Raw genomic sequence first — 26,009 nt, 5'->3', positions numbered from 1 at the left:
ACTTGAAATCTTAATAAACAATAACAGCCTGGAAGAAGGTTCAATGATGAACTGAATATTTGCAGTATGAGTTACAACTCCATGCTGTTGTAACTGTGTCTGATAAAAGAGGAAGTGCTCACTAACTGTTAGCAAACAATGTTATATAAAAACCAGACCACAGGAGGTGCAGCCTGTATCTCAGGGGAAAGTGATAATAAATAGAGGGATGTGCTTTTGTTAGTGGAAACTGCATCTGGTAAGTCATGATAGAGGTTTATTTCTGTAAAAACCAATGCTGGAGGTTTACCTGCAAGAAAAAGCTTCAATAAATGTATGGAGGCCACTTGATGTCAACGTTTTAGAGGCCCGTAAAGCTCAGTCGTGACATCAGGTGACATCTCTCTCGACTAAAAATGTCTGTTACAACATTTTAATCCTATTTTAGAATTTTAAGTCATTTTCCTTTTTTCAGCCTCTCCTTCTAAGCCGACTGTGTTTCCGTTGATTCCGTGCGACTCCGTCTGTGGAGACACGGTCACTCTTGGCTGCCTGGCCACCGGCTTCAGTCCTTCCCCGCTGACTTTCTCATGGACCAAAAGCGGCACAACCTTGACTGACTTCATCCAGTACCCTGCTGTACAGAAAGACAGCGCTTACATGGGGGTCAGTCAGGTCCGAGTGAGGAGACAGGACTGGGACAACAACGACAGCTTCCAATGTGCTGTTACTCACACCGCAGGGAACTCACAAGCCACCATCAACAAAAAGCCAAGTAAGCCTCATGCTAAGTCATTTATTTCTATTTTTTTGTGGTTGGTTGCATTTCTAATCCATGCTACATGGCAGGACTGTGTACATATGTGAAAAGTAGACATGAATATAACAGACTTTAGGTAAAAAGCATGTAGGAGCAGGTTGGTTGTACCTGTCTGATCACTGCCAGTACATTAAAGTGCATGTAAATGAATGTAGTCTGCATATCCTTTATAGTCTGTCCTGCATAAATAAGTGTTAGTTGTGAAGTCTTGTTTTCATCCTGAGCTGCTTAAGTTCATTGTAATTAACTGAACATGAACAAAAGAGAGTTGTTTACTATGAAGAAGATTATTTCTTGATTTGTTTCTTTTTCTTCATTAAAAAAATAATAATTTTCAGAAATCAGAGAATAAAATCAGAATTCTTTTTAGAAACTGCCTGACTTTTATTCATCAGCTAAATTGAATTTAATTAAATCACATTTCTGTTTATGTTTGTTCTAAATTTAGTATCAGAATATTAAGTAAATACTTAAAATAAAATAAAGCTCAGTGTTATTGCAGAATTCTTTTTTTCATCAAAATTTAAATATGCATATATAAATTTTCACATTTTTAACCTAGAATTTAAAAAAAAACATTATAATTAATAAATATCAATAAATTTGATATACTAATGAGAATAAAAAAAGTTTGGTTGGAGTTAAATTCTAACTTTATTCTCAGAATTTTTCAGAACATTTCTTCAAATTCTGATTTTAATGTCTAAATTCTGTGAAAAAGTCACAAACACAAAGTTGTCTGTGGTGGCTCTGATCCTCTTCTGAAGACACAGAGCAGCATAAGAACAGAAAAATTAATTGCATGACTTAAATATTGTTTACATTAATGAGTTGATGGTGGTTTCTGATTTTTTTCTCTCTCTCAGCATTTCAAGCTAAAACACTAAAAAAGAGATCACGTGGCTGAAAAACAACGCACACATCACCAGCAACAGACGAGGCGCCTCTGAAGGAAGGAAGGACGCAAACCGGACTGTGCTGTACAGCGTCACAGGTTTTCTGTCAGCCAAGCCCAAAGAGTGGATTAGAGACACAACATTTACATGTGTGTTTAAAGGGCAAGGCCCAAACAATGCTCCTGTATGTGTGAATGAGTCTGTGCCCTTCAAAGAGAGACTCTCATCCCGTGAGTACTTTTTTCTTTTTGTACATTTAATTTCAATTGTTCCTTAATCTTTCACTCAGCAGGTGAGGGATATCCTACTTCAGAAGTGGATGTTGAGGTCAGAGGGCCCAACACCACTGACTTGATTTTAAGTGGCAGAGCTCTGTAACATGTCAAAGTAAACAGACTCTGTCCACAAGGGACGGGATGAAAAATCTTTAGTGACGAACTCAGAAAAGAGAAGCACACATTTGAGCGTGATTATGACATCACCTATGACAAATGGGCCTGATGGGTGACGTCCCACTTTGTCATTGATCACAAAGACTGGTATGAACCGCTGAAGATGGCCTTCACAAAGACTTCTGGTAAGGTCCACCTTCACTCTCCACTCTTATCTCTCCACAGCAGCACTAACTGTTCCCTTGTGCTGGCAGAAGTCCTTCAGTCTTCATGCTTCCTCCTCTCCTCTGTCTCTGTGTGCCTGTGTTGTCTCGACTGGACAAGATTTATTATACCTGAGATCGATAAACTGTGTTTATAACTTTAACAATGACAGAAATCTAATCTGTGTTTTTTTGTCTTTTCAGGAGAAAAAAAACAAAGTGACTCTGAGAGGTACTTTCTGTTTAACACAAGTGTTTTTCTCCATATTCTCTCATAATAATCACAGCTGTTGTTTTGCTTTTTTATTTTAAGTCTTTCCTTTTTAAAAAAAAATGTTTAAATGGACTCTCTCTCTTTTTTTTAACCATGTTCTCTCAAACCCTCACATCCCTCCACAGCACCTGGACCCAGCAGCCCATGTTGAACTCAGTATGTAAATGAGATTTTTACAGTCTGTTAATTTGGACTTATGAGACCTGAGAACAAAACTCTTTGGCGAAGTCATGAGAAGTGTGAAATGTTCAGTGTCTGTGTGATAACTGACATTTGAATATGTGCTCTGTTTCTCTTACTGGCATGGCGCGCTGCCTCACACCTGCTCTTTGTGACGCTCTGCTGCTCTCTGTGTCGTGTTGTTTCTGTATTCGTGACACCCGGGTCCTTTTTTGTGGGGGGGCCCGGGTGTTACTCAATGTTTCATGTCTTAACTCACTCAACATCTGACCACCAGGCCTTGTATGCCATCTAGCCTTAATACAAAAGCACTGCAGTTAGAAATAAGAGTGGTTACATTTGGTTACCACTTTTGGTTACCATTTACTTACCACCATCCTAAGGTATGTATGACTGAGACTGAAGCTTTTTAGCTCCATGAGGCCATGAGGCCTGCAAAGATGAAGCTGTCTCTGCTCTTTCTCAGAACTGCGGATCATCAAACCCAACATCACACTGCACCCCGAGTGGGACGGTGAATTTGGGGTCTCTCCGGTCAAACTCATCTGCACCCTGAGTGGCTTCTTTCCAAAGGAGCTGAGTGTCGAATGGCAAAAGGACAACAGTACTCTAAAGACCAAGTCAACTGAGACGGAGCTGCAGAGCATGGATGGAAAGGAGAAAACCTTCACTCTGAGCAGTGAGATCATTCCAGACTTGACAGATTGGATGGGAGGCTCCAATTTTACCTGCAAGTCCACTCACAATCACACTGAATATAGCAAAACAACAAATGTGTGTAAAAGTAAGGATGCACAGCTGCTGCCTCACAGCACATACTAATAATATATCTGACTGATGTCAAGTTTTGATGATATTATTGATTCATGTATTCATGTCTGACTTTAATCTCAGTTTAGAGAGATTAGTGAGAAAATGGATTAACACTTTTCTTCTACAGTTCCCTCAGGCACCTGTCCTTCCATTCATGTGGAGATTCCCAGCTTTAAGACTGTGATGACATCAACATCTGAGGTGAAGGCAACGTGTGTCGTCCACTTTTCTGTTTTTAAACCCATGGTGACCTGGCTGCTGGATAAGAGAGAAGCATCCTCAGTGAAGGAGGAAGCAACCATGACTCATATATCCAGCCATGTGACTGTTGATGTGAGTCGGTGGAAGCAGCTTAACACTGTAACATGCAGAGCAGAACACAAGTGCTTCTTCCGTGAGGAGAGGAATGTGACAGTTGCAAGTAAGATGAAGTGAAAATGAATAAAGTGCCTGCAGAAGACCTGAAAGACTCATTTGTGCTGTTTTCTGTATGTATCTTCCAGGACCTGCAGTAACTGCTCCATCGGTGGAGATCAGGAGGTCTCTCTCAGACTTGCTGAAAAGAAACAGTGCTGAGCTCGTTTGTGACATCACACATCTCTCCTCACCTGACGCCTACGTCACCTTTCAGGCCAATGGCAGGGATATTTCTGAAAAAGTGTTTGTGGATCTCCCTGAAGGTCCGGGTCTCCATTCAGTCAGCTTCTCTGTCCCTGAGAGTTACTGGACTAAAGACACAAGTTTCACCTGCAAAGTCGGTCCAGACTTCTCCAGCTCCTTCCCATCAAAGTCCACTATAAATATGTTTGGTGAGGTCTTCCACAGTGACAGCTGATTGGATCTTCCTGTATGACTCAGGAACATCCTGACTGACTGATGTTACCTTCTCTTTTCAGGTGACCCCTCAGTAGAGCTCCTCCTGGTCCCCGGTGTAGAGTCAGGCCTGCAGAAAAAGTCCAGCCTGCAGAAGCTCCTGTGCTCTGGACGAGGCTTCAACCCTCAAATTAAATGGTTTTCTGGCTCCCAGCTAAAATCTGGATCACCTGCTGACATCAGCATGGCTGCAGATGGACGTGTGGCAGTAACCAGCCAGCTTTCTGTTCCTCAAGCAGAGTGTGAAAAAGGGACGGTCTTCACCTGTGAGGTGTCTGACAGGAACAAAACTGTCACAAAGAACGTCAGTCTGTGTTCAGGTAACATGAGTCTTTTTTGTTCAGAATAAAGTCAGATTTCTTATAATTCATGTGTCAGAATAACATAAATACTATGACTTTAATCTCAGAATTCTGACTTGGACTTAATCCTTCTTCTCACTTACTAGATTGGATTTGATTCAACTTTATTGTCATTACACATGTACATGTACAAGGCAATGAAATGCAGTTTGACATCTATCAACAAGTACAATGAGCAGCAAGCGCAACATGTACAGTATCTATACTATGTACAGGATAATATACAGGTCAATATACCACTGAGTGTGTTATATACATGATATACAGATGGTTGTGGTACAGCAGAGACACTTCCTCCTTCAGTGACTCCAGCTTCCTGTCAGGTTGCTGCTGTGTGACTGTTCTAACCTCTGCAGGTGTAACTAACAGATCTAATGTAACATCCTTCACAGATGTGCTGGAACATTGTAACTTCTTGGACCACATCATGCATGCAGATGTGAGCCTCGATGCAGGAGCAGAGAACTGGCACATGGCCGTCGCTTTCCTCTGTTTCTTCCTCGTCTCCGTCATCTTCAGCATGTCAGCCATGATGATAAAGGTAAGCTCTGATTATTCTGCTGTTCTAAACCTTATTAAATTTTACATGTGGTTTATTATCTCTGCTGTGTGGTATTAAAATCATGACGGCATTGATCATTTTTTGCACTTTTGTTAAGTAAACATTAATCAGTAGACCATTAATTTAAATTTTCTCTTTTAGACTAAATGATGATCAAAGGACAGATGGTTGATTCAACTGTGGAAGCTTCAAGAGTTTTTCTTTGTTTATTTCCAGTTGTGGTGTGTTTGGCTGAAACTATATGCATTTGCTGTATTTTATGTGTGTTATGTGTTTGGTGTGACTTTTAATAAATGAAATTTACTCTTGCTTTCAGAAAGGGTTTTACTAACATTGACTCCAGAAACACAACAAAACCAACAGTCCTGCATTACTCAGATTGTCCACTAGAGTGAGACTGAATCACTGAGAGACACACACACACACACACAGTGTAGAGTGAGCAGAGACAAACAGCTTTTACAATGATCAGACCTGAGTGTGTGCTCGTCTCTCTCATCCTGTCCGTTCACTGGGCTGGTAAGGATACACAGGTTTTTTCTTTTTCTGACAAACATCAGCATCAAAAAAGAAACATGTCTGCATTACAGTAGCTAATGAGCTGTCTGTCTGCAGGTACTGAGGGTCAAACACTGACTGAGTGTCCTTATGTATAAGTGTACATAAGATAATGCTGCATACACAATGTGTTCTAGCATCAGAGGCTATGTAGTCTAAAGGTGCATGACTATCTCATGGGTTAGAGCCCAGTCACTTTGACTTTAGGAATGATCTGTAAAAAATAAATGTAACTATAAACATGACGTCATATTTACACAATTCCATCCAACAATACATTGTGTTTGTGTATACAAACGACACAACACCGCCATCAAGAGTTGACATTTGAACACTGCAGCAGGTGTGCTGTGGCAGCAGTGGCTCAGTGGTATAGCAGGGTTGTAACCCTGCTATACTAAGGGTTACAATAACTGGAAGGTTGGTGGTTCGATCCCAACTCCTCCCTAGTCACTGTTGTGTGTCCTTCTGTGTCCTTACATAGCCTCCAGTCTTTGCTGGGCTGCCTTAAGCAATTTAAATTAAGAAACTAATAAAGGTTTCTTAATTTAAGTGTTGACTAAGACTAAAAAACAGAAGAAAAGAATGTACGCTGCTGTACAAAAGCTGCTGTGAATTCGACAGGAATGAACTGGCAGCAACTGACGAGTAACTTACTGTAAAAACATCACAGCAATAAACGATGCAGATGACAGTTGCAGGCAAACACTGTGAGCACAGAGCATCCTTTAGGATTTCTGCCACAAGATGGCGCTGTTTTACAGGCTTCACAGTCTCCTCCAACACATTCAGTACTGAAGGACAGGAAGGAAGGTTTAAATTTATCTCCCAACTTATTAACCCATTATTGTCCAAACCTTGCATGTAGCCTGTAAAGGCTGTTGATACGTACTGTAGAGGTATTCATACACAATATGCAATACTCATTGCAGCGATCCTAAATTTGCTGCAGATTTCTGCTCTAATTTGAACCACAGAATGAAATGATTTGTGTGTGTGTGTGTGTAGACAGCAGTGACTTCTATTTCAGTGGTCTACAACCATTTTTGTTGAGACCATTGACAAAACAGACAGCAGTTTAATGGACTAGCAGGATAAAATGCATTAAAATACAGCTCTTCATGATGCAGGATCAGTGTGAGCTCTGAGCTTGTTTCCCTGACAGTCCCATAGTGGGACACTGTCACAAAGATATGTTGTTGGGAATGGAGGCAGGGTTTTTATTATTTTGTATATTTAGAACATGATATACAACCAATTCCAAAGAAGTGATCGCCCGCATCACCGCGTGTTTGTGTGTATATGTAGTAGTGTGAATGATCGAACGAGTGAGAGCTCTTACCATTAATAAAATATCTTTAAACAACACAGACATTTTTGGGCCATGTAAATAAACTGCAGGGACAAGAGACAGAGGACTGAGTTCAGACTGGATGCCAGTCCTAATCCTAAATATACCTTCTTTTAAAATTAAAGGATATTATCAATATTATGGACAATCTGGACTCTAGTGTCTCTGATATTTTAAACCTTGTTATTGTAATGGGTACATTTTATACTCATACTTGTAAATGGAAAGCCACCATTGCTCCTTTTATAAATTATTTTAGTGAATTTTAAATCACTAAAAAGAATCTCTGTATCAAGTGAGAAAGCTTTAAAAATGTATAACATTATAAAAAGGTCCTCGCTGTTGAACTGCACTTTCTTTTTTTTATATGCTCCCTTTTTTCTTCTGCTATTGCAACAGCATGAAGCAGAAGAACACAGATGGATGTCTTCCAGCGGGAGTGTGTCTAGTTTGCCAGACCGATTACATCATGAGCTTTCACCTGCGTGCCTGCTGTGAGTCCTGCCTCAGGCCAGAACACACCAAACCAGCCCTCACTCAACTCACTCAAGCCATGTGCCTATATTATGATCTCCATCCTGCAGAAGAGAGAAAGTGGTGAGTGGACGCCTTCGCTGCTGCTGATGAAGATGTTTATTTTGTTGCAGAAACCCACTCAATGATGTCATCACAAGCCTGAGCTCTGTCCTCAGTCTGTGTGCCTGCTCTGCTGTCTTTGCCGCCAGGATAGCTGCATGGCAGAAGCTAATTCAAAAAAACATCTGGCTGCATCTGTCTTCCTCCATCTCAGACTTCATAAAACAGGAGCACCTGGGCAAGCCTATCAGCTCAGAGGGGTTATTATTTGATCCCCATCTCCAGCCAGTAGTAACATTAATGCTGCCATTTCACACACAAATGAGACCCATGACTGAGTGCCAATGACTTTCTAGATTCTCAAAAGATTTAAAAACTGTCTGTGTCCTCAGATTGTTTTTTTTTTTTTTTTTAAATGACCAGATTCTGATGGTGTTATCTGCATGGTGGAGATTTATGCCACAGCAGAACTCCAGGCAGGCACAGGTAGCCTACTCATTATGACAAATGGTAAGTGCCCATCTTCACAGCATCACAGAGAGGTCTACTGTGTGTAACTGTGCAGTTTATTCTTGCTTGACGTCAACATAGTGCAAGTGTGTAAAGTTCAGGGTTGAATGAGGGCCAGTTGGTCTGGTGCCCACTGTGTTGACCTCTGGCACAATGTGTGGCTGTTAAGCAAATGTTCTCTCCTGGGTTATCTTTGTCTGTACTTCTACGAGGTTTCCGACTGACTTAGGTTTGTAAATCCTTTCCTGATCAGCTGCCCTAATTCTACCGTGAGGATCCCTTGTTACAGCGCTGCCATTCACACACCAGCACTTAGAGCCTCTTAGCAGTATTAGAATAATGAGAGTTAGTAAAAGGCCATTGCTCCTTTTTGTTTCACCCCCTCTGTGGCACCAAAGTCCAGGATCATCATGCGCAGCAGATGTGTGACACATCATTTAGACTTTGGCTTGCTTATAGCAGCCTCTAAAAACTCTGTGGTTGTCCAAGTCTAACAGTGAGTCAGCCACACAAGAAAAAAATCTATCTATCTATCTATCTATCTATCTATCTATCTATCTATCTATCTATCTATCTATCTATCTATCTATGTTTTATGTTATTTATTCATTCATTATTAATTGCTCAAATGTGATCCATATAAGGCTGCACAAGATGTCACAATATGACATTATAAAATACAAGCTTGTTTATTTCTTCTTTCTTTTTTGCCATTACTATTTTTTTTTTTAACTTTATCAGGTTTAGTTTGACCGAGTTAAATTTAAACTGATTCTACCGTCAAACGTCACTTTAGTCAAAAAACCGTCCCCAGCAATCTGATTGGATGGAGCCGTTACGTCACTTGGGTCCTTATTGGGCAGGTGGAGCAGGACTCATCAGTCTGAACGAAGCCGGCTGGCGCGCACCTGCGGGACCGAAAACATCGACTCTTCTCCGTTAAAGGACGCGCGTTTAGTGTTTATTTTTATTTTTTTTAAACTACAATGACCAGCAAAACGACTCCTCTCCTTCTGAAGGCGCTGCTGGATGTGTCTGAAGCCCACTCTGCAAAGGCCGCGCGTGGAAACGGTCAGATAGTCAGGTGAGACAGAGTGGAGTGCTCACACATGTAGGCGGCGACAGGCTGCAGGAAAATCATCGAGGTTATTCTGTTAAATGTGGAACCTTCTAGGTTATTATTTATTTTTATCAGGATATTTTTTTTAATATATATAATAAAAAAATATTTTTTGTCCTGTAGGACTCACTATTGCAGTCCTTTTGGATATCATCTGACTGTAAAATTAAATATCAAATTTGAATAGATCATTAACAAGCAGACAATGGAAAGGAGGAAAAAAAGCAACGTTAAACTGTACCTGTAAGGCTTTTTAAATTGTATTAAAACATCTCTTTTCCCCAGACAACTGGGTTCATGTGGGGCCCTGACAGCCAGGAGGGCCAGCCTCCAACTCTGCCCCTCCACCCCTCACCTCAGCACACCCAGCCGCAGCTTCATCAGCCTGGCTGCTCCCATCAGCACCCGCAGGATGGAGTACACAGAGCACCGGACGTTAGGGTGAGAGGAGAGTGCCCTCTGACCATGGAAGAATCACAGTTAGACAAATGAGGCATTAAAAAACTAAAATTTGCATTAAATGCTAATATATAATTTTCATAATTTTATAGCATAGAAAAAAGCCATCAATTGAGAAAAAATCTGCAGGATTTGTTTTCTTTTTCTTTTCATAAAAAAAATAATTTTTAAGTGCAGCCATAGGAGCATTGTTTTAAATGAATTATGCCATCAGAGAGTTAGTAGTTAGATGTATAATGCTTAAACATACTCTAAACTCACCACTTAGTCCGTATTATTTAGTCTGTTGTGCATCTGTATGCTCAGGTACACTCCAGAGCAGATGTACAACGTGGTGGCCAGTGTTGACCAGTACCAGCACTTTGTCCCCTGGTGCAAAAAGTCTCGGGTCATGAAGTCACGAAGCGGTGACTTCCAGGCGGACCTGGAAATAGGTTTTCCTCCCATCGTTGAACGCTATAACTCTGTAGTCACTGTTGTTCCAAACCACCAAGTCAGGGTAAGTCCATGCTCTGCTCTGATTCAGACAAAACGGATACATCAAAAACCCGGAGTAAAATGAAGCTTTTATTTTGAAACAGGCTGTGTGCACCGATGGATCTCTCTTCAGCCATCTTGAAACATTATGGAGGTTCGCCCCTGGAGACGATGACTCCTGCAAAGTGGATTTTTATGTAAGTATTGGAGATTACACACTGTGATTCCATTAAATTTGCTGGTAGGACATGAGGGATCAGACTGCGTTCTTAAAGAGAGCCTAATTTCAAGTCTTTGGCCCTGTGCTGTTGTGACTGGATTAGCCACTGAGAGGAAGTGTTGAAGAAAAGCTCATTATGCTCTTAATTTAGCCTTGAGGTAGAACGCTTGTGTCACTGAAGGCCTGAAATAGCTGCCAGGTCAGAGGACAAAGGAACTAGTGACAGGAGTCTGACCTTAATGTTGGCTCAGGTTACCAGTGTGGATTTCAAGCAGAGATGCTGTGATTACTCTCCTCTGTCCTCTGCAGGTGTCCTTTGAGTTCAAGTCACTTCTGCACTCTCAGCTGGCCAGCATTTTCTTCGACGAAGTGGTCAAGCAGATGGTCGGTGCCTTTGAGTCACGGGCAGCGATGCTCTACAGGAACCAGCAGGAGGCACCACTGAGGAGGCGGTCCACGTAAACCATCCCTCCATCATTGTCCAAGCCTGTTGCTGCTGCTGCTCTACCCATCAACGTTTGTCTTACTAGGTGACCTCGAGATGCACATGGAATTATTTATTTATAAAGCACCCTATCAGTTATTCATATTTATTTTATGCATAGGTTATTTCAAAAGATCACTGATGTTTTTTGTGTGAAAATTTGGGTTAATGTTCCGACTCCTGGTCATCGCTGAAACATCAGACGGGAGCTTATTTTTCTGCCAACTGAATAAAAAAATGCTCTTGTAGTTTTTGATAAACCTGTATCTGTGCATTATTTTTAAATAGGTCTTTATTTATGTATTTTTCCCAGCAAATAAGCAAAGCCTTCAAGTGTAATGACTCTTTCATTGGGTTCGGTGACCATGTTATGGTGCAAATAGTGACGTGAGGTCAAAGTCGGTACTCACCTTCCACCTAGTTATTCAGCTTTTGAGAACTCACCGTGGCTCTGTAGGTCTCGGTTTGCTGAAAAAGACATGCACTGCTGATTGGGGTTACAGTTAGTGATGGCAAAAACAACAAACTGAAAGATCAAAATGGCGAAGATGAGTGAGATGAGAGATTTTTCATAAAGAGACATTATGACGCAATGTTATTTTCAGTCTTTGTAGGCTCCAGTGCAAGCATATGAAGATAAAAAGGGGGGGGGGGTACACCAGGTCATGCTATCAGTTTTGATAGGTCTGCGCAAACACTCAGTCTGACTGAATTTTTTTTTTAATTTTCTCAATGACGGCAACAACAGCAATGTACCGTGAATGTACTCTAAATATCCGTCCTTTAGAGCTGTAAAAACGAGGCTGCAGTTTAACATGTATAAGACAGTGCTACTATCTTTATGGACTTTGCCGTGATTTCAGTACTTTAACCTATGCTCAACGGTTGTGCAATTATTTTATTTATTTATTTTTTTACTTAACCTGGAATTTCTCATTTTGCCCAATGGGAAATAAAGTATAAAAAGGCTGAGACTTGTTAGGGAAGCAGAAAACCACCTCAAAACCACCAGGATGAAGACTATCGCTGTCCTGCTTCTGGTCTTAAGCTGCTGCCTTTGTGAAGCTCAGATTAATGAACAGAATGTCAAAGCTTCTCAGTGTTCCGAATCGACCAGCTGCTGCTCGCTGCTTTCCATGAGTCAGACCCTGGGAGCAGTGGGAGAGAAAGTGGCAAACATGGCAGATAAACTGGCACATCTGGAGGTACAGCTGCAAAGCACACAAAATGAAGTCCTGGAGCTGCGCAGCCTTACTGGAAGTAACTTATAGATATGTTGCACCGACTCTGCTGTGTAAACTCCTGTTTCTGAAGTGGTAATGTGATGCTTTTATGGGTGCTGCTCGGGTGGCCTTTTCTGCAGCTCTCAGAGATTCTGGCTCTGGAGACACCGGACCTTTCACCATTGCTACCCCTCTGCAATACAAGAAGGTTTTCTCCAACACTGGCAACAGCTACAATCCTTCAACAGGTAGGTATTTGTGCAAGAGAGAGAGGAAAAATCAACACAACTCAGAGACTTTAATCCACTCTTATTATTTTTAACAGGTATTTTCACAGCAATGATCAAAGGAATGTACTTCTTTCGATTCTCCATGTTCAACAACCTCAGTCCTACTCCCAGCTCTCTGGTGTCCCTCATGAAAAATGGTGTGAGGTTGACGTCCGTCTGGGATACATCAGGGACCGACTCCAACGACATGGGCAGCAATGCTGTGGTCATCCCTCTGGAGGTGGGGGACACTGTGTATGTGGAGCTCCAGCTGAACAGGATCGTCTATGATGACGCCATGAACTACAACACCTTCAGCGGCTTTCTGCTCTTCACCGAGTAATTCCAACTACGTGGGGGCAGGTTTGCCTGCCTCTTTAAGTCATTACACTGAACTTGTGATGTAATGTGCTGTATGGTTTTGTATGTAGACATGATATGTGTGAATTAAAAAATATACTGAATAAATAGCAGGTCAATGGATAACAGCCTGGAGTCACTCGGTGTAGTTTTCAACAGGTTTGAGATGTGTTCCTAGCCTGTTTTTCTTTGCTGAATCTCTCAAGCTCCTCCAGATTTGGTGGTCTCCTGGCATGGACCCTTGTCTTTAGTACATAGATTTTCATTCGGAGTTGGGGCCTTGTGCAGGCCAATCATCACACAATTTCTATTTATCACACCAGGATTCCCAGTTCCAGACACACTGAAGCATCCCCACAGCATCGTGTGTGTGTGTCTGTGTCCTTTGGTTTTTTCTTGGTCTAGAACCAATTCAGAGTCCTACACAGAAATGGACTGGCTATTTCTGTGTAGGACTAATTATTCACTAGTGTCTTAGCAGTTGTAGTTTTAGCAGTTTCTCCCAACTTTTCTTTCTAGACTTCTAGACTTCTTTGACTCTCTTTGAACCTCTAGTTAAAACCTCTCACACCAGTTCTTGAAACTTGGAAGCACTTTTAGAAACGTGTATATCTTTTTCCTGCTTTGTACGCCTTAACAATCCTTTTTCTCAAATCTAAACTTCAAACTCAAATCTCTCACCTTTTGACCTGATACCTTCACAAGTGTTATTGTTACTTGTCATACTGTGTTTGCCCTGCATGATACTACTGTTGGCTTTTAAGTGTAAATCAAATGCTTATAAGGTCACTCAGATATAGTGACATTGCCTAACAGTGATTTGTACAGTGGCTATCAAAGAGGACAGTTCTTAAAGAGGCTCATAATATTTATCCCGGTAGAAAAAAAACTCTGTTACTCTAAGCAAATGAAAGTAATTAAGGCTTTTGTTTCCACCAGTACCTGTGAGGTGACATGAGAGAAGAGCGCTGGAACCCTTTGCTACAGTCTGGTCCTCTAATTTCTGGGTGAACAGAGGCGGTCCCTGCATCTTACGCTCCAATGACTGCAGGGTTCGCTCCTAACAGAGAGAGAGAGAGAGAGAGAGAGAGAGAGGATGAAGCAGGTAAAACTGTTTGTTTGGAATCAGGTGGGGGTGGCAAATACTTGTGACATGAGGGTGAAGTCGATACTCACCTTCCACCTAGTTATTCAGCTTATGAGAACTCACCATGGCTCTGTAAGTGTTGGTTTGCTGAGAAAGACACGCACTGCTGATTGGGCGTTACAGTTTGTCATGGCAAAAAGTACACACTGAAAGATCAAGATGGCGAAGATGAAACTAAGTGTTCCCATCATCCTTTCATTATTTACACAGTACTTTTTGTACAAGAGACAGTGTAAAGAGACATTATGACACAATGTTATTTTCAGCTCCAGGGCAAGCATGTAGTTCTGTTAGTTTTAGGTCCGTGCAAACACTCAGTCTGACTGAATTGGACCTGATGTCATTCTATCAACATTGACCAGAGAACTCTCAGTTCTGGGATTTTTGTCCTAAATCCTGATTTGTATTTAGAATTTGATAATATATATATATATATATATATATATATATATATATATATATATATATATATATATATATATATATATATATAAAATAGATGTTTATTAATTATTAAGTGATTAACAACAAATCATTTATTTATATTAATTATAAATAATAATGCCAATGATAAACCACACAACAATATTCTTCTAAAATAATATGTGCATTTTTTTATTTACAGCGCCTGATCATTGAAAAACTATTTGGGAGATATTTCAAGAACTCAACACTTAAAATGTATATTTTCATGCTCACACGCCACACATGGCATTTCTCACGCAGAGAAATGATTCACTTCCCCGCACAGAAGTTCCTGTATAGACTATCCTATAAACGAGTGAAAGGCAGCCTACTGTGCGTCACACAGCTGTCTGGAATTAGCAACAAATTGGCCAATCAGAAAATAGAATTTCTTTTTGCAGGGTGAAGTCTGAGTTTCAGCTTCAAGTGCTTGCTCCATGAACGCGCAGCAGACGTAATACTATACTGTAAAACGAGTTTTACAAGAGCTGGAGGAGGAAGAGAACCATTAGAATCTTCAGGTAATATCTTCATTTTTTCTCATTTTTCATTAGTTACTATAGTTATCATAGTTTTCCTACTCTATAAGACCAAATGCCGATTAAAATCTTGATGTTTAACTGTTTGTGTCGTTTAAAACCACCTCAAAACCACCAGGATGAAGACTATCGCTGTCCTGCTTCTGGTCTTAAGCTGCTGCCTTTGTGAAGCTCAGATTAATGAACAGAATGTCAAAGCTCCTCAGTGCTCCGAATCAACCAGCTGCTGCTCGCTGCTTTCCATGAGTCAGACCCTGGGAGCAGTGGGAGAGAAAGTGGCAAACATGGCAGATAAACTGGCACATCTGGAGGTACAGCTGCAAAGCACACAAAATGAAGTCCTGGAGCTGCGGAGCCTTACTGGAGGTAACTTATGGACATGTTGCACCGACTCTGCTGTTTAAACTCCTGTTTCTGAAGTGGTACTGTGATGCTTTTATAGGTGCTGCTCGGGTGGCCTTTTCTGCAGCTCTCAGAAATTCTGGCTCTGGAGACATCGGACCTTTCACCATTGCTACCCCTCTGCAATACAAGAAGGTTTTCTCCAACACTGGCAACAGCTACAATCCTTCAACAGGTAGGTATTTGTGCAGGAGAGAGAGGAAAAAAATCAACACAACTCAGAGACTTTAATCCACTCTTATTATTTTTAACAGGTATTTTCACAGCAATGATCAAAGGAATGTACTTCTTTCGATTCTCCATGTTCAACAATCTCAGTCCTACTCCCAACTCTGTGGTGTCCCTCATGAAAAATGGTGTGAGGTTGACGTCCGTCTGGGATACATCAGGGACCGACTCCAACGACATGGGCAGCAACGCTGTGGTCATCCCTCTGGAGGTGGGGGACACTGTGTATGTGGAGCTCCAGCCGAACAGGGTCGTCTATGATGACAGCATGAACTACAACACCTTCAGCGGCTTTCTGCTCTTCACCGAGTAGTTCCAACTATGTGGGGGCAGGTTTGCCTGCCTTTTTAAGGCATTACACTAAACTTGGTTTTGTATGCAGACATGATATATGAGTGAATTGAATAAATAGCAGTTCAATGTTAGTTTTGACTACAGAAAAATAAAAACAATAGTTACTGTATATAACTGCAATTCTATGAGTGTGTGCAAGTCTTTTGATCTTCAATATACTGTACGTTAATTCTCCCATAATCTACCTAGGCACCTTGAAACAAATCTTTGGACTCACTACCTAATAAGGCATTAGTAATCACACACTACACACCTCTCTATACAAACCCAGTGCATGTTTGTTTTAAGTGTTTTTTTACTTCCTGTTCCTCTTGTTCCAGGTGTTTTGACTTCCACTGCCCTCTTGTGTCTGTTCCTGCTGTGGATTACATGCCCTGCCCATACCGCCCTCTTGTGGTGCACCTGTGTCTCATTGTCTCTCCCTCCACCTCATGTATTTATCTTGTTGTCTGTTGTGCTTTATATTCACTTATGAGCTTAGTTAAACGTCCTGCCTGTTGAAGTTTTCTTGTGTTTCGTGTGTTTTATTTTTTTCTTGTGTGTTTCAGTTTGGGTCCTGTCCTGTCCTCATTGGTTCTACCTGTGTCTGCTACTGTTACATGCTTATATATTCAGCTCACGTGCTTCCATGGTGTCTTTTGTTTGTACTTTTGCTCCAATTTTGTTAGTTCTTGTTATTTTTCTCTACTCGACTGCCATACTTTTGTTTTGATTTGTTTTATTATGAAATTTTACAATCCACAAATTAAGTTGAATTTGAAATTTGTTTGTGGGTGTGTGGTGGGGGCACTGCTAAGAGGATCATTTCGACCTCAACCAGTTTCATGATAATTTTTTATTAATATTGCAAACTACTTTTCATTTGTTTTATTGCTGTTATGTTTTTTAAGAAGAATATCTTAATATATTCATAGTTCTGAAAATAGTAACTAGCCATGTTAAGCAGTAGATTCATGTTTATATCCATTTCTTAGACCCCTATAAGCATGTAGCTGTAGCTCTGTAACAATTCATCTAAATGTACATGTATTCCCAGCCACAGAATGTAGAACTGCACTCAAAAATATATATATATATATATATATATATATATATATTTATACATCACATCTCTTGAATCTATTTCCGAACGCTTAGTTTGGCTGAGCAGAATGTCTCGCCGTGCTCATTGGTGGCCCTGCAGGTGTAAACATTGGTGTCCTCCGGGCCCACTTTCGATAGCATTAGGGCACAGCGGCCATCTTCGTCGTACTCTATCTGCACCGTGGCTGACTCGACCACGGGCTCCTCCCCACGCAGCCACACCACGTCTGGGTCTGGGTACCCTGGGGAGATAAAGATAGAGGATGTCCCAAGTCAGGGTCATCAGGCACTGCAACATGGAGAGAGGTAAGTAAGGTTTGACACAATAGGTTGGGGAAAATACTTTCTCTAGTTTTGTTTCATATGACCAAATGACACTTGCAGTATATGTCATCTTTCTCCAGGTTGTCTGTAGCATACTCAGTTATACTGTCATTGCACAACAGTTAATTCTACTGTGGCTAATCAAAGAGGACAGTTCTTAAGGGGGTTTGTGATATTTATCCCGGTAGAAAAAAAATCTGTTACTCTAAGCAAATGAAAGTAATTAAGGCTTTTGTTTCCACCAGTACCTGTGAGGTGACATGAGAGACGAGCGCTGAATCCCTTTGCTACAGTCTGGTCCTCTAATTTCTGGGTGAACAAAGGCGGTCCCTGCATCTTACGCTCCAATGACTGAAGGGCGTGCTCCTCCTCCGGGCTCAGAGGTGAGTCTAACAGAGAGAAAGGGACAGAGGATGATGCAGGTGCAAACAGGTGTCAAAACTGTTTGCTGGAATCAGAATAAAAGCTTGCCACAGCCTCACCTTCTCCAGGGCTTGTAGGAGATACACAACTGTCCCCTTTAGAAAGTAGAGCCATTCTTTTCAGGGCTAACATGGCCTTACCCGCTTTCTGTGAGACAAATGTGCATTAGAAAAGCACATCCTCAAATAATAAAACATAACACTAATAGAAGTAATTATTACCTTCCACTTCTGCCTGGCCAGAAACCTTTTCATCTTCTCCTTGGACAGACTCTTGGTGGTGGCGACTTCTCCAGAGTCAAATGCTGCCATCCAGGGGTGAGCAAGAGCCTGTTCACAGGCCATCCTTCTCCTGTAAAAGCACACAAACACCTGTATGGTGCTTCTAAGTGATTTTGCCATTGGTAGGCTTAATGAAACTACCTGGTGTCCTTGTTGAGCAGGGAGCTGATGAAGTTTCTGGCCTCCTCTGTTATCCCATCAAAGCTCTCCTCATCAAACTCCCACTCTGCCGCAGTGACCAATGCTAGGGTCTCTGCTTCATTGTTTCCCTGGAAGGGAGACTCGCCACTCAGCCTGGAACGCATAATTATCTGTTAGAATGAATTTCAACTTTCAACCACTAGATGGCATTAAAAGGCCACATCATTTATATATACCAGTTCATTGTAGTCCATAAAAGAGGGTATTTATTGGCAGATTAATTATCTGCATGATCTAATATGTTGCTATGTATATGGTAACATATGGGCATACTTCCTGAAATATGTCATTATGGTATCTTGGATGAGCAGCAAAACTTCTTCAAGAAAACTCTACAAGTCCAGATGCCTTGCTTCAACTTTCTGAATGAAAATGACCTGGATGACTGAAAATCTTCATCAACATGACATTATGTTATGTTGATGAAGATTCTCAGATACATTAAAGAAACGAGTGAGGTGTTAGGTCGGGGTACGCTGTGGACTTTCACTCAAGAGTCCCCCTGACACCAAGGGGTGGTTTTGTTACATACAAGAAAGACCATTCGTGTCACACATCCACCATATTCAACTAACATAGTGACATTTCTCCAGCCACATGTCTTAAGTGTTTTGGGTGTGGGGAGTTGTCACAATGGCAGCTGAAGATGGCGATCACAAGAAGAATACAGTTTTCCTTGTAAAATGTGTTCAATGTTATGAATTTACATGCTTTAAAGCACATTACTCTATTTTTTAAAGCCTGACCTTAATCAGTAATTGGTGACACAAAACTAATCAGTGAGAGAAAACAAACCAGCTTGTGGTGTCAGGGGGACTGAAACCCTGGACTCCTGAGTGAAGGTTCGCCATGTTGCCTGTACCTCCACTGTCCCCTACCCAACCACTTAACAACCTTTGTGGTTGTATAGGTTCTATGATCAAATAACTTCAGGAAATATGATCATATGTCCATTAGCATGAAGTAACAATTTCCCAAAATGTGAAACTATCCTGACAGTGTGACTCACAAAATGTAGCAGATGACGCCAATGCTCCACATGTCAGTCGCCAAACATACAGGTTCAAAGTTTATCACCTCAGGGGCCACAAACTCTGGAGTCCCGTGCATCACCTTTAGAGGTGCTTTTCCATCTGAAAAGCATGAATCAGAATACACTTGAAAATGCACAAATGAAAGCACTCAATAAGGAAGACTGTTGCATTTCACTTACCGAGCCTGCTGGCTAATCCGAAGTCGATGATCTTTATGGAGGTACCGGTGGTGTCCACACACACAATGTTTTCAGGTTTTAGATCCAGATGGATAATGTTCTGCTGATGCATGTAGCCTATCCCCTCCAGGATCTGCTGCATGTAGCGCACACTGGCAGGTTCGGTGTGCTCAAAGTTGTCATCCACAATACGTTCAAACAGTTCCCCGCCTGCGATGCTGCAGACAGAAAACACTGTACATAACCAGACTTTGCAGGTCCTACAAGAACTGATTGCAATGACACTTACAACTCCATGACCATGACTATCTCTGGGTTGTGATCATAAGCTGCCAGACACTGCACCAGCTTGGGGTGGTGGAGGTAGTTCATCAGTTCTATCTCTTTACGGGCGGCCTCCCTCTCCTTGGAGCGACGTCCTTTGTAGAACTTGCCAGCGCACACTTGTCCCGTCTCTTTGTGGGTTAGCTTGTACACCATGCCAAATTTTCCCCTAATGAAGAAACAAGTGTAGTCATTTCTTATTAACCTTAAAGGGGCAGGTCACCCAAAGATTCAAACAATGTCCCACACTCACACACAATACAGATTACAGGATGGTTTGGGGACCCTTTTAACGTTATTAAATGTAGCTCTCAGTGTAAGTTCAGTCATGAAGACTCTATTTCACATCATCCACCTCTTATCTCTATCCGCTTCCCTCTTCACCATCCTCGCACTCTCTTTCACTGCACTGCACTCCCTCTAGTGACCTCCCACATAGTCAGGTGTTTAATAGATGGCACCTCCCTCACCAATCAGCTGTCGATCCATCCCTCTCCTACCCAATCATAGCGTAGCAAGAAATTTAAAAGCCTCTGTCTCTTCTCCAGCTGTCTCCTGATCGAATCCGGCAACCCTCCTCCACCCCAAGCACCTCCCGATCCATGCAGTTCAAGACCTCCTCTCTCTTGCTCTCCTGCTTCTACACCACCACCAGGGTCTAGACCCGAGGGGGTCTTCTGATCAGCGGCCTCTCTGCTCGAGCTTTCCCCCCTTACGGACGTGGTCCTCACGACGGGGTCTAGGATGCCAATGCACATTTACAATTGTATTAATAAATTCTTTCTCATTCAGTTCGCTGAGTCTCTCATGATTGAAATGAGATCATGAGCCCATCTCAACTGATAGTTCTTGATACCAGACCAGTGATTCTGGTGTGCTCACTATTACTAAACCCTCATTGGACTCTGCCTCTACATGCATATATGCTTAATCCTCCCCCTCCTGCTTTTGGCAGCATTTTTATCTTGTCCCACCTCTCGCATACTTACATTCCCAATTTTTCTTGCTTAATGTAGTGATCGGTGACCTTGTTGGTAGAGTCAATACTAATGCTAGTGTACTCTTCTGGGGTGTCTTCTTGTGGTTTGCTTGGACCTGTGCACACAGACACAGCTTTAATATGAAGCTTTTCATATCAGTCTGTGTTTGTGCATCACAAACTCACCTTTCTGCTCCATCTTAATCACTGCTGACTCTGGGCCAGGTTTACTTTCTCCCACCTTATTATAGGCCCTGACTCTGAAGCAGTATTCCTGCTGAGGCCGCAGCCCGGAACAAACTCTGTACGAAGTACTCTTACACTGGTTTGTGAGCTCGCGCCAATCCTCCTGCTTTCCGTGTTTTTTTACTTCAACCACATAACCAAGGATGGCGCTGCCGCCGTCGTAGCAGGGGCCCGACCAGGAGAGCACAAGGCTGGAGGCGGAGACGAGGGAGATCACAGGGCAAGAGGCGGGAGGCTCAGGTTTCTCTGATAGGAAGAGGATTCTTTTAAATAAATCTCAGGCACTGCCTTTACTTTAGAATGTATGTGCCCTTACCTATAACAGACAGTGTAAGTGTGCGTTGTGCTGAGCTCTTGCGGTCCTTCACTAGAACAGTGTAGCAACCTGTGTGAAGTGGTTTTGCCTCTGCTATCACTAGGGTGCTGCTCTGATCACCGTTTTCTGTCCACAGCTCCGCACAGTCTGCTATCTGTACATTAAAAGAGAAAAAGAATGACAGATACACTAACTCATATTTTACTAGGAGCATGTTGATGAAGATTCTCAGTCACCCAGGTCATTTTCATTCAAAGGGTTGAAGCAAGGTAGCTCCAACCTTTAACCCTTTGAATTTTACTAGGAGGCTTTACAATGGTTTCACCTGTTCTTTGTTTCTCATCCAACAGGACACTACAGGAGAGCTGCCGGTGAAAAGACACGTCAGCCTGGCAGTTTGTCCGGCCTTCACCTTGATGTGCTGTGGGGTTTTTTCAAAGTGTATTACTGGGCCTGGGAAGACAAAACAAAGTGGATGTTTGAATGCCTGAAATATCACAGTGGAAGGAAGCTATGGAGTGTGGTGAGTGAGATAAAGCTAGAGAAATGTCTTGGCTCTCTTGGCTTGTGTGTGACTTAGGAGTGCGTTCCTTCCTCCAAGACCCTTATTATTGTAGTGCGCAATAAGCTAAAGTGTCTCAAGCGTGGAAACAAAATGCAAAACAGATTGCCTGCATCACACAAGAACAACCAGTCCTTGTGTAAGCAAGCTGATGTTAAAACACATCACCTGCCCTTTAAAAAACACTTTGACATTACAGTTCATTAAATGTGTTTCTGTTTGCTTAAACAACACAAACACACACAGTCATACGCTGTACTGTATATCCTGTTCTTATTTAATGTCAATATGCTTTCTACAAAAAATTCCATATATGAGCTGAAGACACACGCCACTATCAGCATTCAAATACTGCGGCATCAGGGTGGTGAATTTGACTGTCGGCTATCTGATAAAATGATGTTCAAACATTTCAAGCATGTACAGTTCACCTTCTTATCTGATACACAATTCATCGAACCATAACAAAATAATGTGACATATCCCATGCACACACAACAGACATATTTAGTGAGCTTTTTATGCTTTTGTTGTAGCAGTCCCACACCCTGAGGGAGTCTTATTTCAGTATGGGAGCACAATAACTTGACAGAATTAAAGCGAGAACAAAAGGTGTAGCTCTAGGACAAACCACACAAACCAGACTCTAAAGGATAGCAGGCAATATGACACACAAGCTTGAGTGCATGATGGAAAGACAGATGCATAAAAAAAAAGAAAGAAGAAGTTCTCACCTGTGCTGGAGTTGGCTCTCTTCTTTGGGATGACTTCTGCAGAGAGAGGTGAAGTGCAGGTAGGTTTTTAGCAGGGAGAGGATGGAGGTGTGGCTCTGCTCTGACTAGTTTTACGGTACTGTGCCCTGTCCACTTCCTTACATGGCACGGCCCGTGAACATATAGTGGGCGTATCAGCATTGCTTGGTATACAAGTCAGCCGACAGCCAATCACACAAAGGACTTGAAGTTTCCTTTTATAAATATAACATAGATTTCCTGAAGAGATTTTCAGATGCAAAACATCCTCCTTTTTTTAGTGAATTATTACCTCTTGGAGAGGAAACTGGGCTTTTCCTATCAGAGCCCGTAGGAGAAATACAAGTAGATCCTGTAAATGTCTCATCTTCTGTCGTCTGTGGAGGTTTTCCATTTTTCAGTGTGCACTTGGATGGAGAAGTTGGAACATGATTCTGCACATCACAGATTGTTTCAAAGTCTGCATAAGAAGATAATGAGAAAAGGGCTACATCAGACATGAACATCTGGCCAGTACTTCATTATAGAAAAGCTCCCAGTGTGTCTCTCACCTCTGACAAAGACAGCAGCGCTGCAGGACGTCTTCCCAGCATTGTTCTCTGCCAAGCAGGTGTAGGCTCCGGCATCCTCAGGTAAACACTCCCTCACCAGGAAACTCACCTCCTTGTCATTGAAGGTGGATTTCCCAAAAAGGGCAACTTCACCTGCCCATAGGAGCGAACAGACACAGTTAGATACACGTTCCATCACAGCATATCCTCAACTCATATGTAAGAAATAGTTCCTGCCCACCATTGTGCAACCACTGCACTTTGATTGGCTGACTCCCAGTGAGGACCCCGCGTAGTGTGATGTCACTTCCTTCGTCCACAGAGCAGTCCTCTAAGGGCTCTCTGAAGGCAGGCGGCTCCACATGTTTACAGGAAGCAGGGGTGAGAGACCCTGGATGTGAAAGAGGTGTGTAGAGAGGGGAAGAGAGAGAAAACAACATCACATCACATCACATCCTGGCCTTTTAAGTCCGCCATGTTGAACTTGAACTATTTATAGTTTCTTGCATGATAGGTAATACATAATTAATGTGTGACCAAAGCAGTTCACATTATATGGTCTCTTTTTTCTTGGTTCTTGTTTTTTTTGTTCTTCCTTTTTCCTGTCTTCACATGAACTAAGGCCACAGCTACCCAGAAACAACACCCATCATCTGCTGTAATGCAGAAGGACCACGTCTTATTAAATTTTACACAACTGAAGCCAAATTCTTACTGGAAGTTTGGCTCATTATTAGACATGGGTGGGTATTCCTGAGAATTTCACTCCCCGCAGATGAACGTCAGATGAATAAAAAGTATTTTATTGGCACCACGTGCTGACACTGAGTGGTATCACCTGTCAGGGAACTACGATGGATCAAATCTCACTGAGTGTTTGCAATCCCATGTGAAGCCATACAGAGCTCAGTAGTTATGGTTTCAACCTTTAGTCAGTATTTACAATGCTAGTGCTTGAGGGCTGTTTACAGCTGCAAAAACGAATGCTTCATAACACCACTGACCTGAGGGTTGATCTACAATATATTTCTGTTGAAACTGAAACTTTAAAAAAAAACCTCAGACATGCACAATGTCCAAGTCTCTTTTTAGTTCCTGAATTTGTTGTTACATTTGATGCAAAGTTGTAACACTTGCAACAATCTACAATATCAATCAGATACAAGTGTGCCTACTAAGGAATGCTTAGTATATATACGATATAGTATATATATATAGTTTGCTGTGTGTGGAGTGTGTGCCAGTATTGTTTGTGCAGTGCACCAACCATTGCCATGTTCAGACTTGTCTATCTTAACATTAATAACATGTTACCGGTTGAGTTATTTCCAAGTAAAAACCCAAAATTTTAAATAATCCTTCTCATTTCTCTAACGTGCAGGTCTTACCTGTATCAGTACTTTTGCCCGGGGTCCTGCTGTCAATAGTTCCTGATGCTCGGGGTGACTTGATGTGCATCTTGAATGTTGACACACAACTCTTTGTGCTGCCATCTCCATTCATGTCTGGGTAAGGAAAACTCTGATCACTGAAAGCAGACAAATAATTTACAAAGTCATTTCCCATAAGCTGATTATCACACTTCCTCTGTCGCTGGTCCCCTCTCTCTCTCTCTCGCTCTCTCTCTGCCCTCGCTCTTCACACTTTGCACATGTTCTCACCCACCCCTGAGCTACATAAACTCCACCTACATGACAAATCTCTGGCCTTTTCAAAGGGCTTATAACTGTAGAGTCACTCTAATGCTAGAATCCGCACCCGCTGCTCAAGCCTGTCTTTGTTTGACACACACACACGGGAATAGACAAAGTGGGAGAGGTAGGGGGCACTTATCTCCCCACCCAGCCAAAGGTCGTATTGGGCACTGTTTGTTGTATGCACGGCTCTTCATTGATTTCTGTGTTTGCTCTTTCACTTATCAATGCTGCAGCTGAACTTTGTGATGCCAGTGACATCGTGACTGTAAAATTTTATTGTCTCTTAACCACTTTATTGTTTTATTTTGATTCTATACTATATATACACACACTTGTTGTGTCTACAAATGAATGTTGATTGATTGAAAGGTCATCCACTCCACTCCACGGAGCTTTGATATGTGGATGTAAATCCTCCTGTGAAGTGTGTGGGACGCACCTGCTGCCATGGTAACCACACAGGAGCCGTTGTTGAGACTGTCAACAAAACAGTAGCTCCCCTGTTGGGTTGAGTGAAATGACACCGTCTGCATTATGCACAATTGGATGCAGAAAAACACACGTTTAAGTCAGCTTAGGTCCACCAGTGTTCGATGAAAAATATGATGCCCACTGAGGTGATCATAACATCCACACTTTCCACTTCACTCCCATCCCAGCTTCCTAAATTCCACATGAGTGATCACATAGAACAGCACTGTGAGGGGGGGGGGGGGGGCGGGCTTGTTTTAGTTTCTGTGAGGGGAGAATTCCTACATCAAACATTTACCAAGCGGCTGCACACGCACAACCACATTATTGTCGAGTCTTTTATATATAACATACTGAATATATCCGTATTTGCATAGCATAAGCTAAATGAAGAGAAGTATGAATTTAACAATTATTTGTCAGCAAACTGAAACTCACTTTATTTTTTAAGCCATCTGGAGATTTAGTGAGTTTTAGTTGAGTTTTTCTT

General features: G+C 41.9%; 4 protein-coding genes and 1 gene segment (V, D, J or C); 4 read left to right on the top strand and 1 right to left on the bottom strand.

Annotated features, from left to right (window-relative positions):
• The first annotated feature begins 151 nt into the window (after positions 1-151).
• On the top strand, positions 152-8,357 carry LOC114439710 (immunoglobulin heavy constant mu-like). The segment is given in 9 exon segments: positions 152-373; positions 455-754; positions 3,211-3,528; positions 3,685-3,978; positions 4,061-4,366; positions 4,454-4,750; positions 5,185-5,333; positions 7,663-7,860; positions 8,263-8,357. Coding segments are annotated over 7 exon segments (1,578 nt in total).
• Positions 8,358-9,213: 856 nt separating this feature from the next.
• Positions 9,214-11,369, top strand: LOC114439747 (coenzyme Q-binding protein COQ10 homolog, mitochondrial). The gene is made up of 5 exons (XM_028411895.1): positions 9,214-9,433; positions 9,755-9,910; positions 10,235-10,427; positions 10,510-10,602; positions 10,935-11,369. The coding sequence occupies exons 1-5, from the start codon at positions 9,336-9,338 to the stop codon at positions 11,085-11,087; spliced, it is 693 nt and encodes a 230-aa protein (XP_028267696.1). The 5' UTR covers positions 9,214-9,335; the 3' UTR covers positions 11,088-11,369.
• A 709-nt stretch (positions 11,370-12,078) lies between these two features.
• On the top strand, positions 12,079-13,089 carry LOC114439753 (complement C1q-like protein 2). Its single transcript, XM_028411904.1, has 3 exons — positions 12,079-12,369; positions 12,473-12,580; positions 12,658-13,089. The coding sequence occupies exons 1-3, from the start codon at positions 12,123-12,125 to the stop codon at positions 12,942-12,944; spliced, it is 642 nt and encodes a 213-aa protein (XP_028267705.1). The 5' UTR covers positions 12,079-12,122; the 3' UTR covers positions 12,945-13,089.
• Positions 13,090-14,865: 1,776 nt separating this feature from the next.
• On the top strand, positions 14,866-16,598 carry LOC114439750 (complement C1q-like protein 2). Of its 3 annotated transcripts, none has more exons than XM_028411900.1 (5): positions 14,866-15,094; positions 15,231-15,478; positions 15,555-15,689; positions 15,769-16,071; positions 16,417-16,598. In XM_028411900.1, the coding sequence occupies exons 2-4, from the start codon at positions 15,232-15,234 to the stop codon at positions 16,053-16,055; spliced, it is 669 nt and encodes a 222-aa protein (XP_028267701.1). In that variant the 5' UTR covers positions 14,866-15,094; position 15,231; the 3' UTR covers positions 16,056-16,071; positions 16,417-16,598. The 3 variants fall into 3 exon arrangements, with proteins under 3 accessions (XP_028267701.1, XP_028267702.1, XP_028267700.1); XM_028411901.1 differs by having other exon boundaries at positions 15,769-16,075; XM_028411899.1 differs by lacking the exon at positions 16,417-16,598 and having other exon boundaries at positions 14,867-15,094; positions 15,769-16,216.
• On the bottom strand, positions 16,377-25,163 carry mylk5 (myosin, light chain kinase 5). Of its 3 annotated transcripts, XM_028411824.1 has the most exons (18): positions 25,043-25,163; positions 24,740-24,879; positions 23,593-23,742; positions 23,352-23,504; positions 23,093-23,260; positions 22,783-22,818; positions 21,812-21,939; positions 21,487-21,640; positions 21,111-21,416; positions 20,935-21,040; positions 19,911-20,114; positions 19,622-19,839; positions 19,418-19,541; positions 18,349-18,501; positions 18,148-18,277; positions 17,986-18,073; positions 17,752-17,892; positions 16,377-17,421 (listed from the first exon to the last, which is right to left on the bottom strand). In XM_028411824.1, the coding sequence occupies exons 2-18, from the start codon at positions 24,852-24,854 to the stop codon at positions 17,216-17,218; spliced, it is 2,580 nt and encodes an 859-aa protein (XP_028267625.1). In that variant the 5' UTR covers positions 24,855-24,879; positions 25,043-25,163; the 3' UTR covers positions 16,377-17,215. The 3 variants fall into 3 exon arrangements, with proteins under 3 accessions (XP_028267625.1, XP_028267626.1, XP_028267624.1); XM_028411825.1 differs by having other exon boundaries at positions 23,352-23,508; positions 24,740-25,156; XM_028411823.1 differs by having other exon boundaries at positions 24,740-25,156.
• Between the last annotated feature and the right edge of the window lie 846 nt (positions 25,164-26,009).

The sequence above is a fragment of the Parambassis ranga genome, chromosome 8 (genome assembly GCF_900634625.1).
Source record: "Parambassis ranga chromosome 8, fParRan2.1, whole genome shotgun sequence".
NCBI lineage: Eukaryota > Metazoa > Chordata > Actinopteri > Ambassidae > Parambassis > Parambassis ranga.
Note: the sequence above shows the minus strand (reverse complement) of the source record. Positions and strands in the feature narration are given on the sequence as shown.